At 38.3% G+C, this 26,645-nt stretch overlaps 1 protein-coding gene across 1 annotated transcript in view; it reads left to right on the top strand.

Moving 5' to 3' along the window:
* LOC126100892 (armadillo repeat-containing protein 2) overlaps positions 1-26,645 on the top strand; it is a 169,328-nt gene that overhangs the window by 117,462 nt on the left and 25,221 nt on the right. The window contains exons 14-16 of the mRNA XM_049911559.1: positions 3,202-3,315; positions 12,552-12,684; positions 21,535-21,695. Of these exons, the coding sequence (XP_049767516.1) occupies positions 3,202-3,315; positions 12,552-12,684; positions 21,535-21,695 (408 nt within the window). The remainder of the gene's footprint in view (positions 1-3,201; positions 3,316-12,551; positions 12,685-21,534; positions 21,696-26,645) is intronic.

Genomic DNA, 26,645 nt, shown 5'->3' with positions numbered 1-26,645 from the left:
TAAAGCTTGAAAAATAACCAGTACTCCAGCAGCAAAAGCACCACCCTGCCCTGCGCTGACTGCTGCTGCCAAATGCAGCACTACTAAGTTGCTAGTGGACTGCTGCTGATTCTTTGTGTTTTAGTGTACCTGTTAATACATGTTGATAAAAAGAATATTGGACTAGCCTAATTTGGGAGCACTCTGTCGAGTGGACACACAAAATCCTGATTTAAAAATAATTTTGTTTGTAATGGGAAATGAACTGACACTTTCTGTTGACAGTGAGGTTGCATGAATGGCATGACAAGCAGGAATTGTTGAGGCTGACTCCAGCTTTACATTGCAAAAATTAAATTGCAGATATCTGCCGTAGAACAGCTCCATCGAACTGGCTGCTCATTATGATTGATGTGTAATGTATTCCTTGCCATTGACGACCTCTGCAGTGGGCTGCTTGTATAATGACAAATTATTTTTGCCTAGCATGTTTGGTGTCCCTGTTACCTTCTGTGGCTGGAACATAGTCTTGTGTGACAGGATGTCCTATAATAATTTTGCTCACGTACAAATGACTGCCAACACCGGCAGCTCAGTGCAGAATACAACTGTTATGGGGAATGAAAGCAGCAATCTGGAGGGGTGGGGAAGGGATATCAGTGTATGGGGGGCGAGGGGGGGGGGGGGGGGGAGTAGCACTGTCTGGCCAACAAGTGCAATGTTAGGATGTTGTGGGACAGGGAGGTGTGGAAAATGGAACTAAAAGGGGAGGAGTGGGGAAAGATTGGCAGATGCATTGGCAGAGTGAGGGAAATGAATAGGGTGGGAAACGAGAAAGGGGAGGAGGTTATAGGACAAAGGGGGTGGAAATTTTTGGGTGGAGGATGTGGGTACAGTATGTTACTATAGGTTGAGGCTGGGATAATTATGGGAACAGAGAATGTGTTGTAAGGATAAGTTCCACCTGCACAGTTCAGAAAAGCTGGCGGTGAAGGAGAGTTATCCAGATGGCTTGGGTTGTGAAGCAACTGCTGAAATCAAGCAGGTTATGTTGAACTGCATGTTGTGCCACAGGGTGGTCTACTTTGCACTTGGCAATAGTCCGACAGTACCGTTCACCCTGGCGGATGGTTGGCTGTAATGCTAATATAAAAAGTCATGCCATGATTGCAGCAGGGCTGATATATGACGTCGCAGTATGAACTGGGAGAGGCAGGTTTCATTGTTGGAATTAGGTTGGCTTTGGTTGGAGGGATTGGCAGCAAAGAAGTGTTTCTATTGCAGCGATCAGGATGCTGCTTTCATTCCATGTGACAGTTGCATTCTGCTCTGAGCTGTCAGAGTTGGCAGTCATGCGTGCATGAGTTGTGCTTGCTCGCCAGGCGGTAAGGCCCTTTGGACCCGGAGCTGACAGTGGCCATGTGTGTGCGAGTTATGTTTGTGTGAATGTTTGTGAATTTCATTTTGTTTGTGTCTGATAAAGAACGCGTCTGATAATTGATTAGTATCTAGCAATCTTGTTAATTGTGCCTGTCTGCCACTCAACACTTTCTCTCTGTGATGAGCAGCAATCTGTTTTTTCATACCTTATTTTCTATTGTAATTATTATGCATGTAACAGATAATGCATTTTTACACAGATAATGTAACTAAACTGTTACTTTATATGTTTCTTATACACTCCTGGAAATTGAAATAAGAACACCGTGAATTCATTGTCCCAGGAAGGGGAAACTTTATTGACACATTCCTGGGGTCAGATACATCACATGATCACACTGACAGAACCACAGGCACATAGACACAGGCAACAGAGCATGCACAATGTCGGCACTAGTACAGTGTATATCCACCTTTCGCAGCAATGCAGGCTGCTATTCTCCCATGGAAACGATCGTAGAGACGCTGGATGTAGTCCTGTGGAACGGCTTGCCATGCCATTTCCACCTGGCGCCTCAGTTGGACCAGCGTTCGTGCTGGACGTGCAGACCGTGTGAGACGACGCTTCATCCAGTCCCAAACATGCTCAATGGGGGACTGATCCGGAGATCTTGCTGGCCAGGGTAGTTGACTTCTAGAGCACGTTGGGTGGCACGGGATACATGCGGACGTGCATTGTCCTGTTGGAACAGCAAGTTCCCTTGCCGGTCTAGGAATGGTAGAACGATGGGTTCGATGACGGTTTGGATGTACCGTGCACTATTCAGTGTCCCCTCGACGATCACCAGTGGTGTACGGCCAGTGTAGGAGATCGCTCCCCACACCATGATGCCGGGTGTTGGCCCTGTGTGCCTCGGTCATATGCAGTCCTGATTGTGGCGCTCACCTGCACGGCGCCAAACACGCATACGACCATCATTGGCACCAAGGCAGAAGCGACTCTCATCGCTGAAGACGACACGTCTCCATTCGTCCCTCCATTCACGCCTGTCGCGACACCACTGGAGGCGGGTTGCACGATGTTGGGGCGTGAGCGGAAGACGGCCTAACGGTGTGCGGGACCGTAGCCCAGCTTCATGGAGACGGTTGCGAATGGTCCTCGCCGATACCCCAGGAGCAACAGTGTCCCTAATTTGCTGGGAAGTGGCGGTGCAGTCCCCTACGGCACTGCGTAGGATCCTACGGTCTTGGCGTGCATCCGTGCGTCGCTGCGGTCCGGTCCCAGGTCGACGGGCACGTGCACCTTCCGCCGACCACTGGCGACAACATCGATGTACTGTGGAGACCTCACGCCCCACGTGTTGAGCAATTCGGCGGTACGTCCACCCGGCCTCCCGCATGCCCACTATACGCCCTCGCTCAAAGTCCGTCAACTGCACATACGGTTCACGTCCACGCTGTCGCGGCATGCTACCAGTGTTAAAGACTGCGATGGAGCTCCGTATGTCACGGCAAACTGGCTGACACTGACGGCGGCGGAGCACAAATGCTGCGCAGCTAGCGCCATTCGACGGCCAACACCGCGGTTCCTGGTGTGTCCGCTGTGCCATGCGTGTGATCATTGCTTGTACAGCCCTCTCGCAGTGTCCGGAGCAAGTATGGTGGGTCTGACACACCGGTGTCAATGTGTTCTTTTTTCCATTTCCAGGAGTGTATTTTAAAAACTTTTCATAATTATGAGGTTACATTCAATCAAGAATTAACTATTCAGTTTATATTTTGCGAAAAAATGTGTAATGTCAACTAATAATACATTTTTCCTTTCCAATATTTTGTTAACAGCTCTTCTGGAAGTTTTGTCTTCTAACAACAGGGAATGCCTTATTGAAGCAATGAGGGTGTATGGAAACCTGACACGTTCTGAAACATCCAGAAATATTCTCCTGGAAAATACAGGTATATAATGTTTAAGTGAAAGTGATTTTCAGTATCAAAATAAAGACAACAGGAATATCCAACTTAAAAATAATGTAAGCACCAAACCAACGAAACTCTGCTTATATTATGCCTTATGTATGATTTAAGAATGTAATCATTTTTATACAGATTGTATTATTGCATTTACTCATGAAATGTGAGTGCAAAAACATTTTCTAATCAGAAATGAGTTCCAGCGTAAAAAGATAATGGTTTTTTTTTTTTTTACATTTTTACAAGCGCAGATGGTGTCCCCTATAGCATAACACTGCCCCACAAGCATGCGTCTGTGGCACAGTACATATTTTGCTCAGTCATAAATATGATTCAGTCGACCAGGCAACTAGTTTACATTCATCCATGGTCCAATTATGATGACCCTATGCCAATTTAAATCATAATTGATGGTATTGTATCACAGGTCCACATATCATTCCTGTATAGATTGGGCAAGACTCTGACCTTCAATATTCTGTGATGATGCATGGATGTCCAACATCTTGTCAACAACTAGTAGTTTCCCCACTCTTCAACCACTTTCCATTAATGCTCACTACATTAGCAGCTAACCAGCATTTCCATTTCCAAGATATTCATTCCTATGTGCCAGGCTATAACACTCTGCCCTTTGTCATATAGTAGGAAGTCCAGATAGGAATATCAACAATATTATGGAAAGGGTAGGTTGCTACGCACCATTAAGATTACACGTTGAGTTGCAAATAGGCACAACAAAAAGACTGTTGCACATTTAGCTTTCTCCAAGAGCCTTCTTCAGAAAAGAAAACAAACACACACCTTCACACCATCAAGCACACGTCATGCACACGTGACTGCTATCTCAGGCCACTCTGGCCATGTGCAACTGAGGTCTGCCTGCTTGCATTAATGTGTGTGTGTTTTCTTTCCTGAATAAGACTCTGGCAGAAGGCTAAATGTGTAACAGTCTTTTCATTATGTCTGTCAGAAACTCAGTGTGTCACCTTTATGTTGAGCAGCTATCTATCCTTTTCATAAAATTGTTGACCTTCCTCAGAGTTGCTTACATCAGTGGTTTCTTCATTTGTGGCTCATTTCATCACTAGAATGATTCACCGTTTATTTCTACTTCTTTCTATTTAAAATTTAATTTTGCAGACCTCACAAGTAAATGCTGTGACTTCATCAGCAACAACTTTTTCACACTTTGAGCAGACAGAAGAGGAAAACTTAGATTATCTATGTACTGAAATCAACTTCACTAAAAATAAATATTTTTTAGATTTCCCGGATACTGAAACCAACATTATAACAATTACACATTTCAGTGTAACAATAATGGAAATCTGTGGATGCAACAACAATAGAATATGGGAAAGACAACCACTCACAGCATGGGAATGTGCATAAGATGTCTGTGTGGTTGTGTGTATGTGAATAAAGACGAAAAACTCGAAAGCTAGTATGAATAGTGTTTCCTTTTACATGATCTTTGTTCTGCACATCAGTCTGCTGTAGGCGCCTTTCTCTTACTTTACATAAATGAACATTTCTTGTATTTATCACATGCTGTTGTCTTGTCAGTAGTCATTCTCATAGTTGGATTAGATTAGTACTTGTTCCATAGTTCATGAATACAACACTTCATAATGATGTGGAATGTGTCAGGTTAATACAAGGTGTCTATACAAGATATTACATTACACAAAATATTACTTTTTTTTTTTTTTTTTTTTTTTTTTTTGACATTGGGAAATTACCCACTTACTATATCCAAAAATTCATCTCATGAGTAGAAGGAGTTGCTATTAAGAAATTCTTTTAATTTCCTTTTAAATGCTATGTGGCTATCTGTCAGACTTTTGATGCTATTAGGTAAGTGAACAAAGCCTTTTGTGGCAGCATAATTTACCCCCTTCTCAGCCAAAGTTAGATTTAACCTGGAGTAGTGAAGATCATCCTTTCTCCTAGTGTTGTAGCTATGTACACTGCTATTACTTTTGAATTTGTTTGGATTGTTAATAACAAATTTTATAAGTGAATATATACAGGGCTATTACAAATGATTGAAGTGATTTCATAAATTCACTGTAGCTCCATTCATTGACATATGGTCACGACACACTACAGAATACAGATACGTAGAAAAACTCATAAAGTTTTGTTCGGCTGAAGCCGCACTTCAGGTTTCTGCCGCCAGAGCGCTCGAGAGCGCAGTGAGACAAAATGGCGACAGGAGCCGAGAAAGCGTATGTCGTGCTTGAAATGCACTCACATCAGTCAGTCATAACAGTGCAACGACACTTCAGGGCGAAGTTCAGCAAAGATCCACCAACTGCTAACTCCATTCGGCGATGATATGCACAGTTTAAAGCTTCTGGATGCCTCTGTAAGGGGAAATCAACGGGTCGGCCTGCAGTGAGTGAAGAAACGGTTGAACGCGTGCGGGCAAGTTTCACGCGTAGCCCGCAGAAGTCGACGAATAAAGCAAGCAGGGAGCTAAATGTACCACAGCCGACGGTTTGGAAAATCTTACGGAAAAGGCTAAAGCAGAAGCCTTACCGTTTACAATTGCTACGAGCCCAGACACCCGATGACAAAGTCAAACGCTTTGAATTTTCGGCGCGGTTGCAACAGCTCATGGAAGAGGATGCATTCAGTGCGAAACTTGTTTTCAGTGATGAAGCAACATTTTTTCTTAATGGTGAAGTGAACAGACACAATGTGCGAATCTGGGCGGTAGAGAATCCTCACGCATTCGTGCAGCAAATTCGCAATTCACCAAAAGTTAACGTGTTTTGTGCAATCTCACTGTTTAAAGTTTACAGCCCCTTTTTCTTCTGCAGCTACAGTGAAGATTTCTAGCTCTTTAAATAAGTGTCTGCAGGATGATCTTGGATGAGCTCCAGCAAATATTCTGATTACACACTTTTGTGCAATGAACACTCTTTTTACCCAATGATGAGTTACCCCAGAATATGATGCCATACGAAAGCAGAGCATGAAAATAGGCGTGGTAAGCTAATTTACTCAGATGTATATCACCAAAATTTGCAATGACCCTAATAGCATAAGTTGCTGAACTCAAACGTTTCAGCAGATCCTCAGTGTGTTTTTTCCAGTTCAGCCCCTCATCAATGCATAAACCTAGAAACTTTGAATATTCTACCTTAGCTACCGATTTCTGATCGAAGTCTATATTTATTAATAGGGTCATTCCATTTGCTGTGTGGAACTGTATATACTGTGTTTTGTCAAAGTTTAATGAGAGCCCATTTGCAGAGAACCACTTAATGATTTTCTGAGAAACATCGTTTACAATTTCACCAGTTAATTCTTGTCTGTCGGGTGTGATAGCTATACTTGTATCATCGGCAAAAAGTATCAGCTTTGCATCTTCGTGAATATAGAATGGCAAGTCATTAATATATATTAAGAACAGCAGAGGACTCAAGACTGAACCTTGTGGCACCCCATTCTTGATTGTTTCCCAGTTTGAGAAATCACCAGTTTTTTTGAATATTATGTGAACTGTTTATTTCAACTTTCTGCACTCTTCCAGTTAGGTATGATTTAAACCATGTGAGCACTGTCCCATTCATACCACAGTACTTGAGATTATCTAGAAGTATTCCATGATTTACACAGTCAAAAGCCTTTGATAGATCACAAAAAATCCCAACAGGTGACTTCCGGTTACTCAGAGAATTTAATATGTCATTAGTGAAAGTATATATAGCATTTTCCATTGAAAAACCCTTCTGGAAACCAAACTGACATTTTGTTAAAACTTTATTTTTACAAAGGTGTGAAGCTACTCTACAATACATTAATTTTTCAAGAATTTTGGATAAGGCAGTCAGAAGAGAGATTGGGTGGTAGTTGTTGACATCAGACGTATCCCCTTTATGCAGTGGTACAGCAATGGCATTCTTCAGTCTATCTGGGAAAATACCCTGCTTTAGAGAGCTATTACATATGTGGTTAAGAATCCCACTTATTTCTTGGGAACAAGCTTTTATTACCCTGCTGGAAATGCCATCAATCCCATGTGAGCTTTTATTCTTGAAAGAGTTTATTATCTTCCTAATTTCAGATGGAGAGGTGGGTGGAATTTCAATTGTATCAAATGGTGTGGGTAAGGTCTCTTCCATTAACTGCCTTGCTTCTTCTAATGAACATTTAGATCCTATTTTCTCTACAACATTTAAAAAATGATTATTCAAAACGTTTTCGAATTCTAGCTTGTTGTTTATCAAGTTTCCATTCGCTTTGATGGTGATGCTGTCATCCTGTACTCTTGGTTGTCCTGTCTCCTTTGTAATAATATTCCAAATTGTTTTGATTTTGTTATCAGAGGTATTAATCTCAGACATGATGCACATGCTTCTGGACTTTTTAATAACCTTTCTTAATGTAGCACAGTAGTTTTTATAATATTTGGCTGTTTCTGGGTCATTACTCTTTCTTTTTGTTAGATACAGTTCCCTTTTGTGGTTACAAGATATTTTTATTGGCTCAGTAGGCTTGGAGATTCCTGCTTGCAAAAAGGATTTCAGAGTTCTAATTAATTTCATACAAATTCCTAAATTAAACGTCACAGGCCATTAGTTTGAATTTTCCCCATTTTATCTATTCCTATCACATTATCACAGTACTTCATAAGGATTTCCAAGTGATACAAGGTCTAACATAAAACTGCTCCTGGCAAAAAGAGACTTTTTACTAAAGACGTTATGTTGAAGTTATTCCACTTGTTTCAACATTAACATCTTAACAGGAAAAAAAGGAGAGAAAAAATAAATTACTTACAAGGAACACGCATCTCTGGTTTATCATTTTCAAATATTTCAATAATCAGTCATATCAGTTATGTATAAGTGTATTATAATAAAGAAAATTTCCAGAAGATCAGAATATATAAATAAATAACAAAATATTTGGGAATTAATATCCTTTGGATGAAGGCACAATTCACAAAAGCATTCCATATTGATTTACGTGTGTTTAATATAAATGACTTGATAATAATAATAATAAATAACCAAATAAAGACTAAATAAAAAGTATGTGAAATTTTCATGTATGTTTACTAAAATGATGTATTGTGTTGTTAACTACAAAATAAGTATTTACTGTTGTACAGTTTTGTTGCATGCAGATATTTTTCGTACCATGGAACATGTGCTCAGTGCCAATAGGCGGCATTCAGTTTCCCTATGAGCTGTGATCATAATATTTTGGCTCATCCATGTAATTTGTACTAGTTGTTACCTGCAGCTGCCCTTCCATGTCAGGAGTTTTGTTGTTATTGTTGTTGTTGTGGTCTTCAGTCATGTGATTGGTTTGATGCAGCTCTCCATGCTACTCTATCCTGTGCAAGCTTTTTCATCTCCCAGTACCTACTGCAACCTACATCCTTCTGAATCTGCTTAGTGTATTCATCTCATGGTCTCCCTCTACGATTTTTACCCTCCACGCTGCCCTCCAATACTAAATTGGTGATCCTTTGATGCCTCAGAACATGTCCTACCAACCGATCCCTTCTTCTAGTCAAGTTGTGCCACAAACTTCTCTTCTCCCCAGTCCTATTCAATACCTCCTCATTAGTTATGTGATCTACCCATCTAATCTTCAGCATTCTTCCATAGCACCACATTTCGAAAGCTTCTATTCTCTTCTTGTCCGAACTATTTATCGCCCATGTTTCACTTCCATACATGGCTACACTCCATACAAATACTTTCAGAAACGACTTCCTGACACTTAAATCTATACTCGATGTTAACAATTTTCTCTTCCTCAGAAACGCTTTCCTTACCATTGCCAGTCTACATTTGATATCCTCTCTACTTCGACCATCATCAGTTATTTTGCTCCCCAAATAGCAAAACTACTTTAAGTGTCTCATTTCCTAATCTAATTCCCTCATCATTACCCGACTTAATTCGACTACATTCCATTATCCACATTTTGCTTTTGTTGATGTTCATCTTATATCCTCCTTTCAAGACACTATCCATTCCATTCAACTGCTCTTCCAAGTCCTTTACTGTCTCTGACAGAATTACAATGTCATCGGCGAACCTAAAAGTGTTTATTTCTTCTCCATGGATTTTAATACCTATTCCGAATTTTTCTCTTGTTTCCTTCACTGCTTGCTCAATATACAGATTGAATAACATCGGGGAGAGGCTACAACCCTGTCTCACTCTCTTCCCAACTACTGCTTCCCTTTCATGTCCCTCGACTCTTATAACTGCCATCTGGTTTCTGTACAAATTGTAAACAGCATTTTGCTCCCTGTATTTTACCCCTGCCACCTTCAGAATTCCAGTCAACATTGTCAAAAGCTAGAAATGTAGGTTTGCCTTTCCTTAATCTAGCTTCTAAGATAAGTCGTAAGGTCAGTATTGCCTCATGTGTTCCAATATTTCTATGGAATCCAAACTGATCTTCCCCGAGGTTGGCTTCTACTAGCTTTCCATTCGTCTGTAAAGAATTCGCGTTAGTATTTTGCAGCTGTGACTTATTAAACTGATAGTTCAGTAATTCTCACATATTTCAACACCTGCTTTCTTTGGGATTGGAATTATTATATTCTTCTTGAAGTCTGAGGGTATTTCGCCTGTCTCATATATCTTGCTCACCAGATGGTAGAGTTTTGCCAGGACTGGCTCTCCCAAGGCTGTAAGTAGTTCTAATAGAACGTTGTCTACTCCCAGGGCCTTGTTTCGACTCAGGTCTTTCAGTGCTCTGTCAAACTCTTCACACAGTATCATATCTCCCATTTCATCTTCATCTACATCCTCTTCCATTTAAATAATACTGTCCTCAAGTACATCGCCATTTTCATACAAGTGGTTCTCTTTTCTCCGAAGGTCTCTCTAATTTTCCTATAGGCAGTATCTATTTTACCCCTGGTGAGATAAGCCTCTACATTCTTACACTTGTCCTCTAGCCACCCGTGCTTAGCCATTTTGCACTTCCTGTCGATCTCATTTTTGAGACGTTTGTGTTCCTTTTTGCTTGCTTCATTTACTCCATTTTTATATTTTCTCCTTTCTTCAATTAAGTTCAATATTTCTTCTATTACCCAAGGATTTCTAGTAGCCCTAATCTATTTACGTACTTTATCCTCTGCTGCCTTCACTATTTCATCCCTCAAAGCTACCCATTCTTCTTCTACTATATTTCTTTCCCCCATTCGTGTCAGTTGTTCCCTCATGCTCCCCCTAAAACTCTGTACAACTTCTGGTTTAGTCAGTTTATCCATGCCCCATCTCCTTAAATTCCCACCCTTTTGCAGTTTCTTCAATTTTAATCTACAGTTCATATCCAATAGATTGTGGTCAGAGTCCACATCTGCCCCTGGAAATGTCTTACAATTTAAAACCTGGTTCCTAAATCTCTGTCTTACCATTATATAATGTATCTGAAACCTGTCAGTATCTCCATGCTTCTTCCATGTATACAACCTTCTTTTATGATTCTTGAACCAAGTGTTAGCTATGATTAAGTTATGCTCTTGCAAAATTCTACTAGACGGCTTCCTTTTTCATTTCTTACCCCCAATCCATATTCACCTACTACATTTCCTTCTCTCCCTTTTCCTACTCTCGAATTCCAGTCACCCATGACAATTAAATTTTCTTCTCCTTTCACTACCTGAATAATTTCTTTTATTTCATCATACATTTCTTCAATTTCTTCGTCATCTGCAGAGCTAGTTGGCATATAAACTTGTACTACTGTAGTAGGCATGGGCTTCGTGTCTATTTTGGCCACAGTAATGCATTCACTATGCTGTTTGTAGTAGCTTACCGGCACTCCTATTTTTTTATTCATTATTAAACCTACTCCTGCATTAGCCCTATTTGATTTTGTATTTATAACCCTGTATTCACCTGACCAAAAGTCTTGTTTCTCCTGCCACCGAACTTCACTAATTCCCACTATATCTAACTTTAACCTATCCATTTCCCTTTTTAAATTTTCTAACATACCTGCCCGATTAAGGGATCTGACATTCCATGCTCTGATCCGTAGAACACCAGTTTTCTTTCTCCTGATAACAACGTCCTCTTGAGTAGTCCCTGCCCGGAGATCCGAATGGGGGACTATTTTACCTCTGGAATATTTTACCCAAGAGGACGCCATAATCATTTAACCATACAGTAAAGCTGCATGCCCTCGGGAAAAATTACGGCTGTAGTTTCCCCTTGCTTTCAGCCGTTCGCAGTACCAGCACAGCAAGGCCGTTTTGGTTAGTGTTACAAGGCCAGATCAGTCAATCATCCAGACTGTTGCCCCTGCAACTACTGAAAAGGCTGCTGCCCCTCTTCAGGAACCATACGTTTGTCTGGCCTCTCAACAGATACCCCTTCGATGTGGTTGCACCTACGGTACGGCTATCTGTATCGCTGATCGCTGAGACATGCAAGTCTCCCCACCAACGGCAAAGTCCATGGTTCATGAGGGGGGGGGGGGGGGGGGGAGTAGTTTTGTTATGATGAGTGATAGCAATTAAGTAAGCTACTGTATGTGCAATAGCGTCAGCTGCCCTCATGTGTCTGCCGTTTCAGATACGCATAGTTTGTGATGTGTGTGTCATCCCCCCCTCTCTCCTCAGATGCCCCAACTACATAGCAGTTTCACTGAAGTCAGCTGATGGATTTAGTTGTGAAAACAAACATAATAGACAGAAGTACTTTCACATTTATAATACTAGTAGAGTTTAGTGTGAAAGTAAGGATTAAACACATTGAGGATTGTATAAGTGTTGTATCCATTATGTTGAATCATATTATGTGGAATATATCTATCAGTAAAAGTGTTTTCACAAATAGGAGTTAAAAAGTCAAACAGTAAATACCTTTTTCAAAGAATAAACATATTTACCTAATTCACAGTACATTCTTCAAATCAAGACAATCTTGTACTGCATACTTCTAAAATAGCCTTTGCTCTTCCTCATCTCTATACCAAATTTAATCAAAATTGGTTCAGCAATTTAGTCTTGAAAAGGTAACATACAGTTATTTTAGGATTGAGAATACTAATATGTATGAAAGATCTGGCTAAATGTTCTGTAACAAAATGGCAATGCATACCTGTTTCCAACATCTGCTGTTGGTGTACGTTTATCACAACTAGAGTACAAAAAAACTGCGGATTTAATTTTATTTCAGTAAAGCTAGAAAATATTACTCTTAATAACGCCTTATTATTCTCAGGACTATTGTGCTTCCTGCATAACCTGGATTCAGATGACCGGGAGCTTCTTTGTGCAACTGTTGGTGTTCTAATCAACATGATGTCAGATTGGGACAAACGCCTCGCTCTGAGGCAACTTGGTGGTATTCGCAGGTCAGTTGTATTCCCACCAAGCACCAATGTCTGCTGATTGTACACTTGCAAGAGTTAACATTAACATTTTCAATGTATTATTGGTAACTTAATCATTGTTGATCACAATTAACTTTTTGGAACCCCTTATTAATATAAATATGATACATAAAATGATAGAAGCTTACCAACATTCATTCATTCACACATTTTGTTACATAGATCCCAACATGAAGTAGAATCTTCAGGGATATGGAAGGAGCCAAGATATACACTACTGAAAGCAGATGTTACAAACTGCATTAATAATTAATTGTTGTTAAACTGATGTTTATTTCTACCATAAGGATGTACAAGTTCAAGTGTACAAAAATAACCTTGAATAGTCCAGACTATGCCTCAATATAAAGAAGACTGAATATCTCTCAACACATACAAATAATATGTACCCCATCAAGATTGATGGTATAGCTCTGCCACAGACAAATATCTTCATGTATCTTAGCCCAAACACTGTTGCCAACAGCCCACTCATTCCCAAAATCACACACCAATTTAGTAGTGCATAACTTAAATGGTGCAAAATGACTGATATGATTTTTAAAAAAATTACACAACCGTCTACAGTCTGCCCAGTTGCATCGTATAGTGCAGGATGTTGGACCACAGCTAAAGAAGCAGAGCAACAACTTGCTGTAATGAAAGGCAAAATGGTTCTGCTGACATCTAGTCTGTCACTTTAAAATTAGGTGACCAGTAATATAATTTCACAGGCAGTGTAATGTGGCACCTACCTTTAAGAAAATGAGGGAAAGCTGTCTATGGTGGTATGGACAGAAACTTTGAGCAAATTAAGAGACAGTGTTGAAATTTCATGATGAATGACTTGCTGGGAGACCTAGGCCATACCGGCTAGCTGCCCTCCATATAGCCCTCAACAAAGCAGATCTCCATTCTGTCCAAGCGCAAGATGGCGCAAGTGGAAACAGGGAGCCAAAAGGGCAATCCCCACTACATTGGAAGACAAAAGCTGAGGAAGCTATATGGTTATTACACTATTTTTACATTAAATGTGTATTAAGTTACAATGTACAGAGTATACTGTACATTGTACTAGTGGAAAGAGATATACTGTTAAAGCAGAAAGAGCATATACTGTGCAAGTAGACTGATACTTGTATTACAGAATCATTCACATGGTATATATCATTAAGGTGCTTAGTGGCCAGTAATATTTATAAAGTATGCCACTAAGTCACAGACAAAGAATTAATAGTATACTTTCTGAAGCAACTTGTGCAGGCTATAGAAGCAGTGATGAGTCAAATAGCTATAATAGCCAACTTGAACTTTGTCAAGTCATTTATTGATTTAATTTGTGGGTGAATCAGAATTAGTATTTTATTGTCTCATTACGTACATACATAAATCACTGATTTAAAGTACTGGAGACTTATCAGTGTAAATAATGTTACTAAGATACACACTGTGCCAAAAAAACTAAAATTTACCTTAATTCACAAAAAATCATTACAGATTTATTTCATTACTCTACAAAGAAATCTTTACCATCATTTAAAAATTCCATGAGTGAATAGTAACATTTTTGCACTAGGGTAGCATGTAATTTTATCTTTAGTAAACCCAGTTCCATACTGACAACAATGTAGGGAAAGATAGATTGCTACTTACCATAAAGAAGACACATTAAGTCACAGAGAGGCACAATTAAAAGAAACTTATGCAAAGCTTTTGGCCACAGCCTTCAGCAGAAGAGAAACAGAGACATGCACACCATTCATATGCACAATCGTGCACATGTGATACACACATGACCACCATCTCTAGCAGCTCAGGCCTGTGCTGCCGAAGTTGGTGGTCGTGTGTGCATGAGGTGTATTTGCTTGTGTGTATGAATGGTTTGTGTTTCTCTGTTTCTCTTTTGCTGATGAGGGCTGTGGCTGAGAGCTTTGTGTAACTGTATTTTAATTGTCTGTCTGCAAGTTAACATGTTCTTTATGGTAAGTAGCAATCTATTTTCTCCTACATTGTTGATATTCATACATGGATTTTCCATTGTTTAATTTAGTTCCATACTGTGAAAGTTTTCCACATTTAACTTATTATAAATTTTCATAGCCTTTTATTGACAAGTCTGGGAGTAGAGTTTAAGTCTATGAAAAAAAAAATGGCTCTGAGCACTATGGGACTTAACGTCTGAGGTCATCAGTCCCCTAGAACTTAGAACTACTTAAACCTAACTAACCTAAGGGCATCACACACATCCATGCCCAAGGCAGGATTCGAACCTGCGACCGTAGCGGTCGCCCGGCTCCAGACTGTAGCGCCTAGAACCGCTCGGCCACTCCGGCCGGCTTTAGTCTGAGATGGGCACATGAGATTACCTTTGTTTCTTGAATCATAGTTATGGTAAAGTTTTCTTTTTTTAATAATTTTGGATTTGTATAGATAAATAGTTCACAAATGTAAATATGTGGAATAGTTATGAATTTTAGATCTCTAAAGACAGGTCAGCATGAACCTTTAGGCTTAATATTATACCTATTTCTAACAATAGTTTTTGAAGTAATAATATCCTATTGCACTACTTGCATTCCCCAAAGTATTATTCCTTATCTTACAATAGATTCAAAATAACTGTGGTAAACAACTTTACTAGCATCCATGTCCTTGTTTGGGACAATATTGTCATTGTGAATGCAAGATTGTTTAGCTTGTTTGCCAAGTAGCGTATATGAGAACACCAGGATAAATTTCTTTCAAGAAATATCTCCAGAAATTTCACAGAATCTGCTTCCCAAAGTTCCTGATTTTTGTGGGTTTTTTTGAGAGCTATGTGATTTTGATTCTTTAGTTTTAAATTGTGTTAGTTTCTTTTTTCATGTTTAATTTTACCATATTTACTTGAATCTAAGCTGCACTCGAATCTAAGCTGCACCTGAAAAATGAGACTCGAAATCAATGGAAAAAAAATTTCCTGAATCTAAGCCACACCTGAAATTTGAGACTCGAAATTCAAGGGGAGACAAAAGTTTTAGACCGCACCTCCAAGTCGAAACAAAGTTGGTCCATTGTAACATGAGACACAATTTAGGTCGAATGGATGAAGATACAGCTACAGTAGTTTGGTTCGAGTCGTAATCTTAACATTTAAGCTTTATCAAGTAGCTATTGCTGTGTGTCAGGCACTCCGTCTGTATTGATACGGGTACCCTTCCTTTTTCAAGTTCTTCATCTGGTTTGAAGCGATTACTTATTTTGCTTTGATCTGATAAGTGCCATTCTCTTTGTTATAGGTGTTTGTGTCACTCTAAGCTGAAAATGCATTGTTGTACTGTGCCATGCGTTGTTTGTTGCATTCTGATAATGAGTGTTTACGACCTGTCACTGCTCGTGGCATGGCTTGCTTTTGTGCACACTACCACCGCTTACAATTAAAAAGGAGAGGAATTGTCTCATTAGCGAAACAATGGAAAGAGACTGCTATTTGTTGTTACTTACACTGCTGCTTTCTTTGATAATGATCAACAGGAACCAAATAATAGACTGTGTATGATAGATGATGTTCTAAATGAGAGTTTAGCGAAAAATTTTCTCCATTTGAAAATCTTTACAGACGCTTCTTTAGTACATTACATTCTGCACAGAAATTAGAGTCATCTTAGATTTATAAATCTAGTCAGTTGCTGTGCTTCATTTCTGACTATATCACTATTGAGCATAAGAATAATACGAATATAAACATGACAAGATATGTATATTCTTCCACGTTTGCTGTTGTCCCACTGTAGTTTCTTAGTTTATTAGGCAGACAGGGTTTGAATGAGATAGCAGCAAACACGAAAAAATACATGGCATAATGTTTACATTCTTCTACCTTTTCTTTTAATTTCTTAACTGATGCAGAGGTTTTGACGCCTGTGTAGCGGTGCGTATATTCAACGGCAGAAGTTAGTTGTGGCGGCACCTACCAACATTTTTCAGAACTTCCGCTAACTTTGCACTTGATTCTAAGCTGCAGGCGGCTTTTTGGATTACAAAAACCAGAAAAAAAAGTGCAGATTAGATTTGAGTAAATACGGTAATCCATTTCCATCAAACCAATGTTCTAAGCCAGCGTTAGACAACATGGTCCTGACTGCTCACTACAAGGCATTCAGCTAACATAGTGGGCGGTAGGCACTGGGGGTTTTAAAAATATTTCCACTACTTTGTCAGAGAATTCTGGCATAAAGTATTTGGTTAGTAATTATCGTTATATGCTTTAGCTTACTGTAACTCTGCATCATAAATTTGATAATGTAAAGTTACTTCCCTACTTCATAAATCACCATTATTGTGGAACCAGTGGGTGGTTAGAAATTGTTTCTACTAACAGACATAAAGTGGGCTGTAGGTAAGAAAGGTTGACAACCCCGATTTTTAACTATTTAGGGTGTCAATTACACTTTGGGCAATTTGTTCTGTCTTCTCATTTGTCTGCAAATAAAACTGAAAGAGTGTTATATTTAGAGGTAAAGTGTTTACAGAACATTAAACAGGATTGGGCCTAAAATAAAACCTTGTGGGACTCCCTGTGAAATAATTTTCCAATCTGTGAAACAGTTTCCTGTCCTTGACATTACAACATCTTTTGCTTTCTATCTGTTAAATATGGTTAGAATCATTTCAAGCCACTACCGTTTTTTCAGTACCTTTCTAATTTATGTAACAGTAAGCAGTGGTTGACACAGTCAGAAGCCTTTGTAAGGTCACAGAAAAGTTTTGTGACTTTTTGGGATTTGTCCAGAGAGAACAAATTTTCCCAACAAATTTGTTGAGGGCACATATTGTAATCTTGCCTTTCTGGAAGCCGAACTGATTTAATGTGATGATATTACTCTATTCATCTGAGTATAATATGCCCCTCAATATCAGATGAACCTCTGTTTTTGAAGATGCTCCTTGAGAAAAAATTATTTTTAACATATTTTCACTAATCAAAATTACAGACTGTTTTATTGGCATAAAGTATCTGCCAATATTTTATTGACATAAAGTATCTGTCATTTGTTGATTGTTAACATTTTGATAATACTGGGAGAAATAAAATAAACAAAAAGAAATGTTTTACATTAATTTTGGACGGTCTTATTTTCTACGTTTTTTCCTTACTGACCCTGCAGTCTGTGGCATCACTATTTTTAATCATCATCATCATCATCATAGCACAGCTGTGAAATTTTTATCTTCATTGTCACAAATATTTGGCTGTTTCTTCAGAATATGTTGCTGTTTCTGAGGTGATTGTTATGGTGGAAGCTGAGAGCACAGCTGTGTCTTCTGAATACATATCAGTTTTAGCTTCTGTGCTGATGTGACAATGTTACAATGTCTCTTGCTTCCAGACGTATTGCTAGCTCATTGTTCTGTCATTGGCTGTGTAGAACTAGTTGACACATCCCCTTTCATTCCCATTATATGTCATGGTAAGTCAACAACACTGCAGCAAGAAGCACGTAGGTATGACACTGCCCCCTATTTAACTTTTATCATCTCCTGCAAAAATGAACACTTTTTTTTGTATTTGTTCAATTGTAAAGTCAGTTGAATTCTGCCTACAAGTGGATTCAAGCAGACTGCAGTTTAAATATGGTAGACCAGGAGTTGCCAAGACTTCAGCTCACAGACCATGGCTGGGCACCATTCCCAAGTACTCAGCCTCGTTTCAAATTCCCTGACTGCTACACCACACTGCCTGAGTGTGAGGAGCGGGCAGAGGGGAAAACTGTGAATGTGTTTCACTTGAATGGCAGTGCAATCGCATTGCATGCTACATGCTTTTTATATTTTACATTTCTCAACAACACAGGTCACAAAAAAAACAAATTTTCAGTATTATTTAATTATTTTTGGTGCACTGAAGGCATAACATAATTTTTATCTTGCACAGACTATTGGCATACTGACAGATGCAGATAATTTCATAGAGTTTTGCATTCATGTTGCCATGTAATCATGATTTATTTACTTTCATAATAAAAAACAAAAAAATTCTTTCGTACAGATATTCCTAGCACTTTTTCAACCTCATCGTGGAGTCTTGAAAACTAATTGAGGAAAGCAGTGTAGACATCCTGGACAGTTTTAATATAAAAAGATTTGCCATTAACACTGTAATTACCTTACAGGTCAATCAGTTGCATCTGCACATGCATAGGAGTGCTTTCAATTGAAACTGGAAATGGTTTCGAAAAAAGCTCAGTAGCAGATTTAAGATTGATAGTATCCCCAAAATCTTGGTAAAGCTATCCCTGTAATTCTTTCAAGGCCACAATGAATTCTTCAAACCTTGCATTTTCTTTAAGGCCAGGGAACTTAGGGAATTGGACTGTGTTCAACAGAATATGTCCCTTCTACAATGTGATTTTCTTTTTAAAAGTATCCCCACCAAATCAAAAAGAAGTTTCCTTGCAATGTCTCACTGTGGGAAATGTTGCAGTCAAGTCCACTTAAAATGCAAAGTCTGCAAACTATTTTTGAAGTTCTAATTTTGATTTGTGAACACCTGGGAATAATTTGCATGACTTCAGAAAATTTACTATTTGGACCACCAATTGCTTTACATTCTCCAGGACTGCAAACTTAGCACAAAGTGCTTTCTTATGAATGGAATGATGAATCCCATCTGTTGATTATTGCAGTTTTGAGTGACAGGCTGGGCCTTGGCCCACACAAGGCCCACACACATTGAACAGGTGAAGTTTGGCACACCATGGCTGGCCCTGTGGTAGATGTTTGCAAAAATCCAAAGTACATGATATAGATTCCCATGGCTGGAAACATCTTGCTCACTGTTCTTCTCCCTGCGATCATCCTAGCTCTCAGCCAAGCTGGTGTCACTGTTCCCCTTTCATCTCTTCTGTAGTGATGAGTTTGAGCAACTGTGAAAAACAGATTGCAGTATCTTCTAGTGTGGAGGTCACATGTAACAACACAAACTAATACATAAATAAAAGATTGCAATTACAGTTCAGTCCCATTTTTGAACTGTTGATCATTCCATAATCTAGTTACATCCATTGGTACTATCCCCATAACTAGTCTTGCCTCTGTAATTCATTCTCATGATAAAAGTTACAATCAGTTTAATATGATTTATTTTCTTTGTTAGACATTCCACTCTGGATTAATTTTCCTTGTTGTTTCAACTGAATGTTGCCATCACATTCTAAAGCTGATTAAAAGCTGGTAACACTTTTACCCAGTATTTTAATGCATGAGCAAGGACCAAATTTCCCATTTACAATCCTTAGTAAATCAGTACAGACTCTCACAACCAAATAAAACATTGGTCTGGGTTCCACATCAGCTAATTTTTTTGAAGGACAATATTTCCAGTTTTGAATGTTACCTTTACTTTAAAAGTGGCATTAATGTTTGTACACGGTATCCACAGATGTATGAGAACATTTATTGCAAACTCGTTCAACAAAAGTTTGTAAGATAATAGAATTTAATGCTATCTTCTTCTGGGTTTCACAAAACTGTCAAATTTTAATCATATTGATAGACTGTTGTAGTGGCTAGTTCATAGTTTCTCACATGTCTCTTGCACTGGTGCCATGCATGTCAGGGTCGCATGATTGATTGAGCAACATTGATGCTATATCGAGCACTTCTGTGTATCGAAAAATCTCAAGCCTGTTGGAGCATGAGTATTGTTCGCCAAGTCCTGCCCCTCTGAGTTCTTCAAAATAAATCTGCAGGTGAACTCAGTAGCTAAAGCTTCATCTGTAAATGTAAGACTACCCCTGTATACTGTAATAAGTACAGAAAATTGTTGACCTTCATTCACGTGTAATAGAAATATGAGAGGTTTCAACTCCAAGCTATTGTGGCTCTCCATATTTAGTGGCTCTCCATATTTAGTGGCTTCATGCTTTAATTAACATTGAGTTAATATGTTGAAACTTGCTTTCTTCTGCTTAAGTATGATTTTATCCAGTTGTTAATTACTTGTAATCTTACCCTCCCACACATCACTACATTCCTGTTCTCTCCCCACGTGATTCACACCTTCGCCCTCTTAAAAAAAGGCCTTAAAGGGTTGATGATTCCAGTCGAATGAGGATGAGCAGCAGGCAGTTATGGACTTCAGACAGCAAGACAGGGTGTTTTACAAAATGGGTTTCTTCTACCTGGTGCATTGTTGAGATGATTGCCCCAGTACTCACATCAGTTTTGCCTGATTAGAATACTGATTCTGGACTGTATGGCCTTTGAAAGGAAACTTTTTGATGACCCATTATACATAAGAACACTTTTACACATCTGTTTTTTTTTCGGATGTTACAATATTAAAACTGTATAATTGAGACTCAGGTCCAGATCCACGTCAATTCTCCACAGTGTACTTTCTTCCAGCAATGGTAGTTCATCTAGATAGGCAGGAGAGATTATGTAAAATTTGGAAAATAGTACAGGGCAGAATTGATCCCCTGAGAGCAGGCCACTTTGGAATTTGAAATATTATTAGTACAGATGAATGAGGCCAGAAAATCTGCTTATTGATGTCAATAGTCACAATAAGTTGTTATTTTAAATCACCACAGTACCTAAAGACAAAGCACTTCTTAAATTTATGCTTCTCTGTTATTACGTACTATAGGAACAATGTAACTCTCTGTGTGTGTGTGTGTGTGAAGGGGATTTGATATGAGTGCTAGAATGGGGTTGCACATCAAATGTAGTCACGCCTGTGGTACACTTCTATTGCAGATTGTGTGTGTGGGAAGGGGATTTGATATGAGTGCTAGAATGGGGTTGCACATCAAATGTAGTCACGCCTGTGGTACACTTCTATTGCAGATTGATAACTATACTTTCAAAGTATGGTGAAAGTGACTGGCAGCTGGCAACATTTGTGTGCCAGGCATTATGGAACTTCTGTACAGAATCAAGTGATGTGCATGCTGCACTTGGCCACGAGGAAACATCTGACCTGCTTAAAATCCTTGCTGACTTTCTAGGTATGTGTTTGTATAATATAATAAAATACTGAGTAGAATGTAATGAATAATGGAATCAATTAAAATAACTGATTAACATGTGTAGTGGTGTCGAGCAATAGACATGCACATTAGATCATGGTAGTTCAGTTGTTGATCTTGGGGTCTTCTTCGGAGCACACACTAACAGGCACAGTCTTTTTTAAGTGCTGTGTGTGTGTGTGTGTGTGTGTGTGTGTGTGTGTGTGTGTGTGCGTGCGCAAAAGAATTAATAAATATTATTGCACTTCAAATGGATACACATCTTGGTGCAGGGTCAATAGGTCCAGAGTGTTTATTCCTAATAATGTGACATCATTTGCTTCAAACTTCTTTATTTATTTTATTCATGTGTGAGGCAGTCATAGATAGTTCTGAGAAAACCTAAGTCATATATACAGTCCTGAAGCCTCTGCTACCTACATAAATATTAATCAAATAAAAACATTACATTTTTGTTTATGTCACTTACAACTAATTTTGCTACATTACGATAATTATATGTTTTATTACATTGTAAGTTATTTACTTACACGAATAATCATGTTTTCTATTACAAAATTGTAATGATACTGCTTAAAACTCAGATTTAGTAAATTAGTTTTGATGTTTTAGAAAGTCATTAATTATTCAACTATTACTGGGTCTGAACACTTGCACAACAGTTTGCAGCATATTACCTTAACTGAGTAAAATACACAATTTTTATCTTTTCCTGATACTGACCTTTCCACAAATATTTTGACTGTATACGTACCTTTGAACAAGGAAGTATCCAGTACGAGTATTTTTATCTCACACTATTAGCTGTTGTAATTACCAAAAAGATAGGAAAAACCTCTTGTTAGCAACCAGAAACGTTGAGTATCTATTCGAATGCATACAAAAATGGTAAGTTCCTGAAACACAAGCTTCAGAATGAAAAAATGTGTATAAGTCAGGTGCTTCTTTAAACTTATGTATCAGTTTCTACAACACTTCTTAGCTGAGGCAGTAACAGTGAAACTAACTTGTCATGTAATTTTCATGATAAGAAATCTGTTCCTCTGCATATGTTGCCCCAATAACTGACTGTATGAAGCTGCACTGAACAAAATACTTTTTCTCATGATGACATGGATAAGTCTGTATATATGTCCCTACATGATTTTGAATTTATATATTGGTTTAAATGACTCATTATGCATTTTAACTAAAATTATTTTAATGTAAAAAAACACCCACAAATTTACTGACAGTTTATCTCACTAATTAGACTATTATCAGTTTGCTAGAATTGATGTGGCTTAAAAAGAAAACAATCTGGTAGTCTCACAATATTAAAAAAGTATCATGCCCTTTACTAATATGCCCACTTAATTGCATTTATTAAAGTGTTAGTCCAGAGAGGAAGTAGACCTCAAACTCTGAGTATCCATAACACTCCATACAGTTAACAACATTTCTACACTACATAAGCAAGTAATTTGATATGCTAAATAAGCATTTATTGTACTTCAGTTGCCACAGTTTAAAAATGTGCTCTGCACTTGTTACGGAATGTAAATTGTAAAACACTGTCCTCTGCAAAGGATCTATGATTTCTAGAAGGAAGTCAATAACATTTTCAATATAATTAATGAGTTTTGGATGGATCTACTTGCCTGTATGGAAGATGTAAACACTTTTATTGCTATAGCCTATTTTCCTTGGGAAAATAGCAAATAGCTAATTCAATTACTTTAGGAATCATTGTACTCAGTGGCTGTGAAATGATTATCATCAGTGATGAACTCAGCAATCAGTCATGTATCAATCCGCATTTTATCAAACCTAGCTGGATTTCAGCTACAGTATAGTCATCATCACGTCAAAGAGAGGAGCACATATGTTATTTATTGACAAGCTAAAAAATGCAAACTGGGACTCTGCATACGAGCATAAAAAAAGAAAAACTTGAAAAGAAAATGATTTTCATGACTTTAAAAAAAAAATATAGGGAATTATGATTTTCACGTTCCCCATTAATAAAAATTATCTCCTCAAACAAACATAAAAATTCAATATTTACCTGATATACAAAAAAATTGACAGAAATTAGAAAAAACGTGTTCATACTGTATCAAATAAATAAAAATGAGGACAATCAAGGGACTGAACAGAGGGGTTTTGATTACAATGCTTATCTTGGATGTTGAAAATATTGCAAAACTAAGCTTGTACAAGCTAAAAAAAAAGCAACATGTGAAAAGTACATAGAAGCAGGAGCGGCTTCTGAGGTAGTGCTGCTGTGCCATGGCACCACTTATAAGAAAAAGAAAGAAAGATAAATCTATGTGAACTGCACATAAACCATTGTTTTGGAGTTTGTATTCTCTGATTTGAAGACGCACGTTTCACCGCGGCACTCTCGCGGTAGTTTTCTGAATCTTGGAGATAACTGCAAATTGGCACCATCTGCCCTCATAAGGGCTCTATGAAAGGCTCAACCATTGGCTTCTACACGCTTTGTATGATGTAGGAAGAGCCGGATGTAGTCTGGCTCAAAGCTTCATGTTCTTTCTGCCAGAGAGCAGAAAAGTGCAGTACCTGGTAGAAGAACAATCTGCCATCTAGCGATCATGTTAAAATACATCTGGGTGCAGATTTCTTCTAATTCAGTTTTAAAATCTGTATGCAAGTTAATGCTAATGCATTTCTAAACACTAATTAAAGCTTAATTAAATCAAATACAGAAACAATGCACTTAAATATTCTTATAAATAGCTATATGTAATTTGAATATAGTTATGCCATTAAATTTTGAAACTAAGAGCCATTATTTCAATATTGGTATATTTCACAACAGCAGGGCTATTGTTACAAAACAAACAAACAAACAAAAAAAAAAAACTAATGTATTCTGCACTGGTTGAGCATCTGTGTTCCAAACAAAGGTGTAGTATTCCAATGTATACTCGTTATGTTCATATATTACAGTTCTCTACAAACACATTGTAGTTATTGTGAGGTCAGGTAATTGATCATATATAGCTGTCTACACAGTGTTATCTGTAAGGGAAAATTCAGTTGACCATGAAATAGCAGACATGAACAAAGTAAATTTATTAAAAACGCCATTTAGCGATAGGACTCTCAGATAAAAAACACTAACTAGGCCAATCCCAAATCTGAATCTGTAGCAGCAAACAAAATTTACCAAAAGAAGAAATGCATTTGTGGTTGTGAAGAAAGCAATTGTTTTTTGTTTTCCTTGTGTGTTATTTGGGGAGAGATTTTAATTGGTTTAAGACTGGAATAACTGATATTGGGCTTATAAGGTCTAAAATGAAAGTTCATTAAATGTCAAAGTGGCACATGAATAATGTGTTTGATCTTTCATTTATAGACAAAACCAACATTCAGCAGAAATTAGATTCACAATTGGTGGCCACAACAAAGATGCAGAAAAGAATAGATATATATTGAATTTAATTATAAACTGTATTCGATTCTGTGGTGCTCTGGAACTAACATTCAGGGGCCATGATGAATCTGTTGTTGTTGTTGTGGTCTTCAGTCCTGATACTGGTTTGATGCAGCTCTCCATGCTACTCTATCCTGTGCAAGCTTCTTCATCTCCCAGTACCCACTGCAACCTCAATCCTTCTGAATCTGTTTAGTGTATTCATCTCTTGGTCTCGCTCTACGATTTTCACCCTCCACGCTACCCTCCAATACTAAATTGGTGATCCCTTGATGCCTCAGAACATGTCCTACCAAACGATCCCTTCTTCTAGTCAAGTTGTGCCTCAAACTTCTCTTTTCCCCAATCCTATTCAATACCTCCTCATTAGTTATATGATCTACCCATCTAATCTTCAGTATTCTTATGTAGGACCACATTTCGAAAGCTTCTATTCTCTTCTTGTCCAAACTAGTTATTGTCCATGTTTCACTTCCATACATGGCTACACTCTATACAAATACTTTCAGAAACGACTTCCTGACACTTAAATCTATACTCGATGTTAACAAATTTCTCTTCTTCAGAAATGCTTTCCTTCCCATTGCCAATCTACATTTTATATCCTCTCTACTTCAACCATCATCAGTTATTTTGCTCCCCAAATAACGAAACTCCTTTACTACTTTTAGTGTCTCATTTCCTAATCTAATTCCCTCAGCATCACCCGACTTAATTCGACTACATTCCATTACCCTCGTTTTGCTTTTGTTGATGTTCATCTTATACCCTCCTTTCATGACACCGTCCATTCCGTTCAACTGCTCTTCCAAGTCCTTTGCTGTCTCTGACAGAATTACAATGTCATCGGTGAACCTCAAAGTTTTTATTTCTTCTCCATGGATTTTAATACCTACTCCGAATTTTCTTTTGTTTCCTTCACTGCTTGCTCAATATACAGATTGAATAACATCGGGGATAGGCTACAACCCTGTCTCATTCCCTTCCCAACTACTGCTTCCCTTTTGTGCCCCTCGACTCTTATAACTGCCATCTGGTTTCTGTACAAATTGTAAATAACCTTTCGCTCCCTGTATTTTACCCCTGCCACCTTCAGAATTTAAAGAGAGTATTAAGGTCAACATTGTCAAATGCTTTCTGTAAGTCTACAAATGCTAGAAATGTAGGTTTGGCTTTCCTTAATCTAGCTTCTCAGATAAGTCGTAGGGTCAGTATTGCCTCACGTGTTCCAATATTTCTACGGAATCCAAACTGATCCCCCCCGAGGTCAGCTTCTACTAGTTTTTCCATTCGTCTGTAGAAAATACACATTAGTGTTTTGCATCCGTGACTTATTAAACTGATTGTTCGGTAATTTTCACATCTGTCAGCACGTGCTTTCTTTGGAATCGGAATTATTATATTCTTCTTGAAGTCTGAGGGTATTTCGCCTGTCTCATACATCTTGCTCACCAGATGGTAGAGTTTTGTCAGGACTGGCTCTCCCA

The sequence above is a fragment of the Schistocerca cancellata genome, chromosome 9, assembly GCF_023864275.1.
Source record: "Schistocerca cancellata isolate TAMUIC-IGC-003103 chromosome 9, iqSchCanc2.1, whole genome shotgun sequence".
Lineage (NCBI taxonomy): Eukaryota > Metazoa > Arthropoda > Insecta > Orthoptera > Acrididae > Schistocerca > Schistocerca cancellata.
The sequence above is the reverse complement of the archived record's forward strand: the minus strand, read 5'-3'. Positions and strand labels throughout refer to the sequence as shown.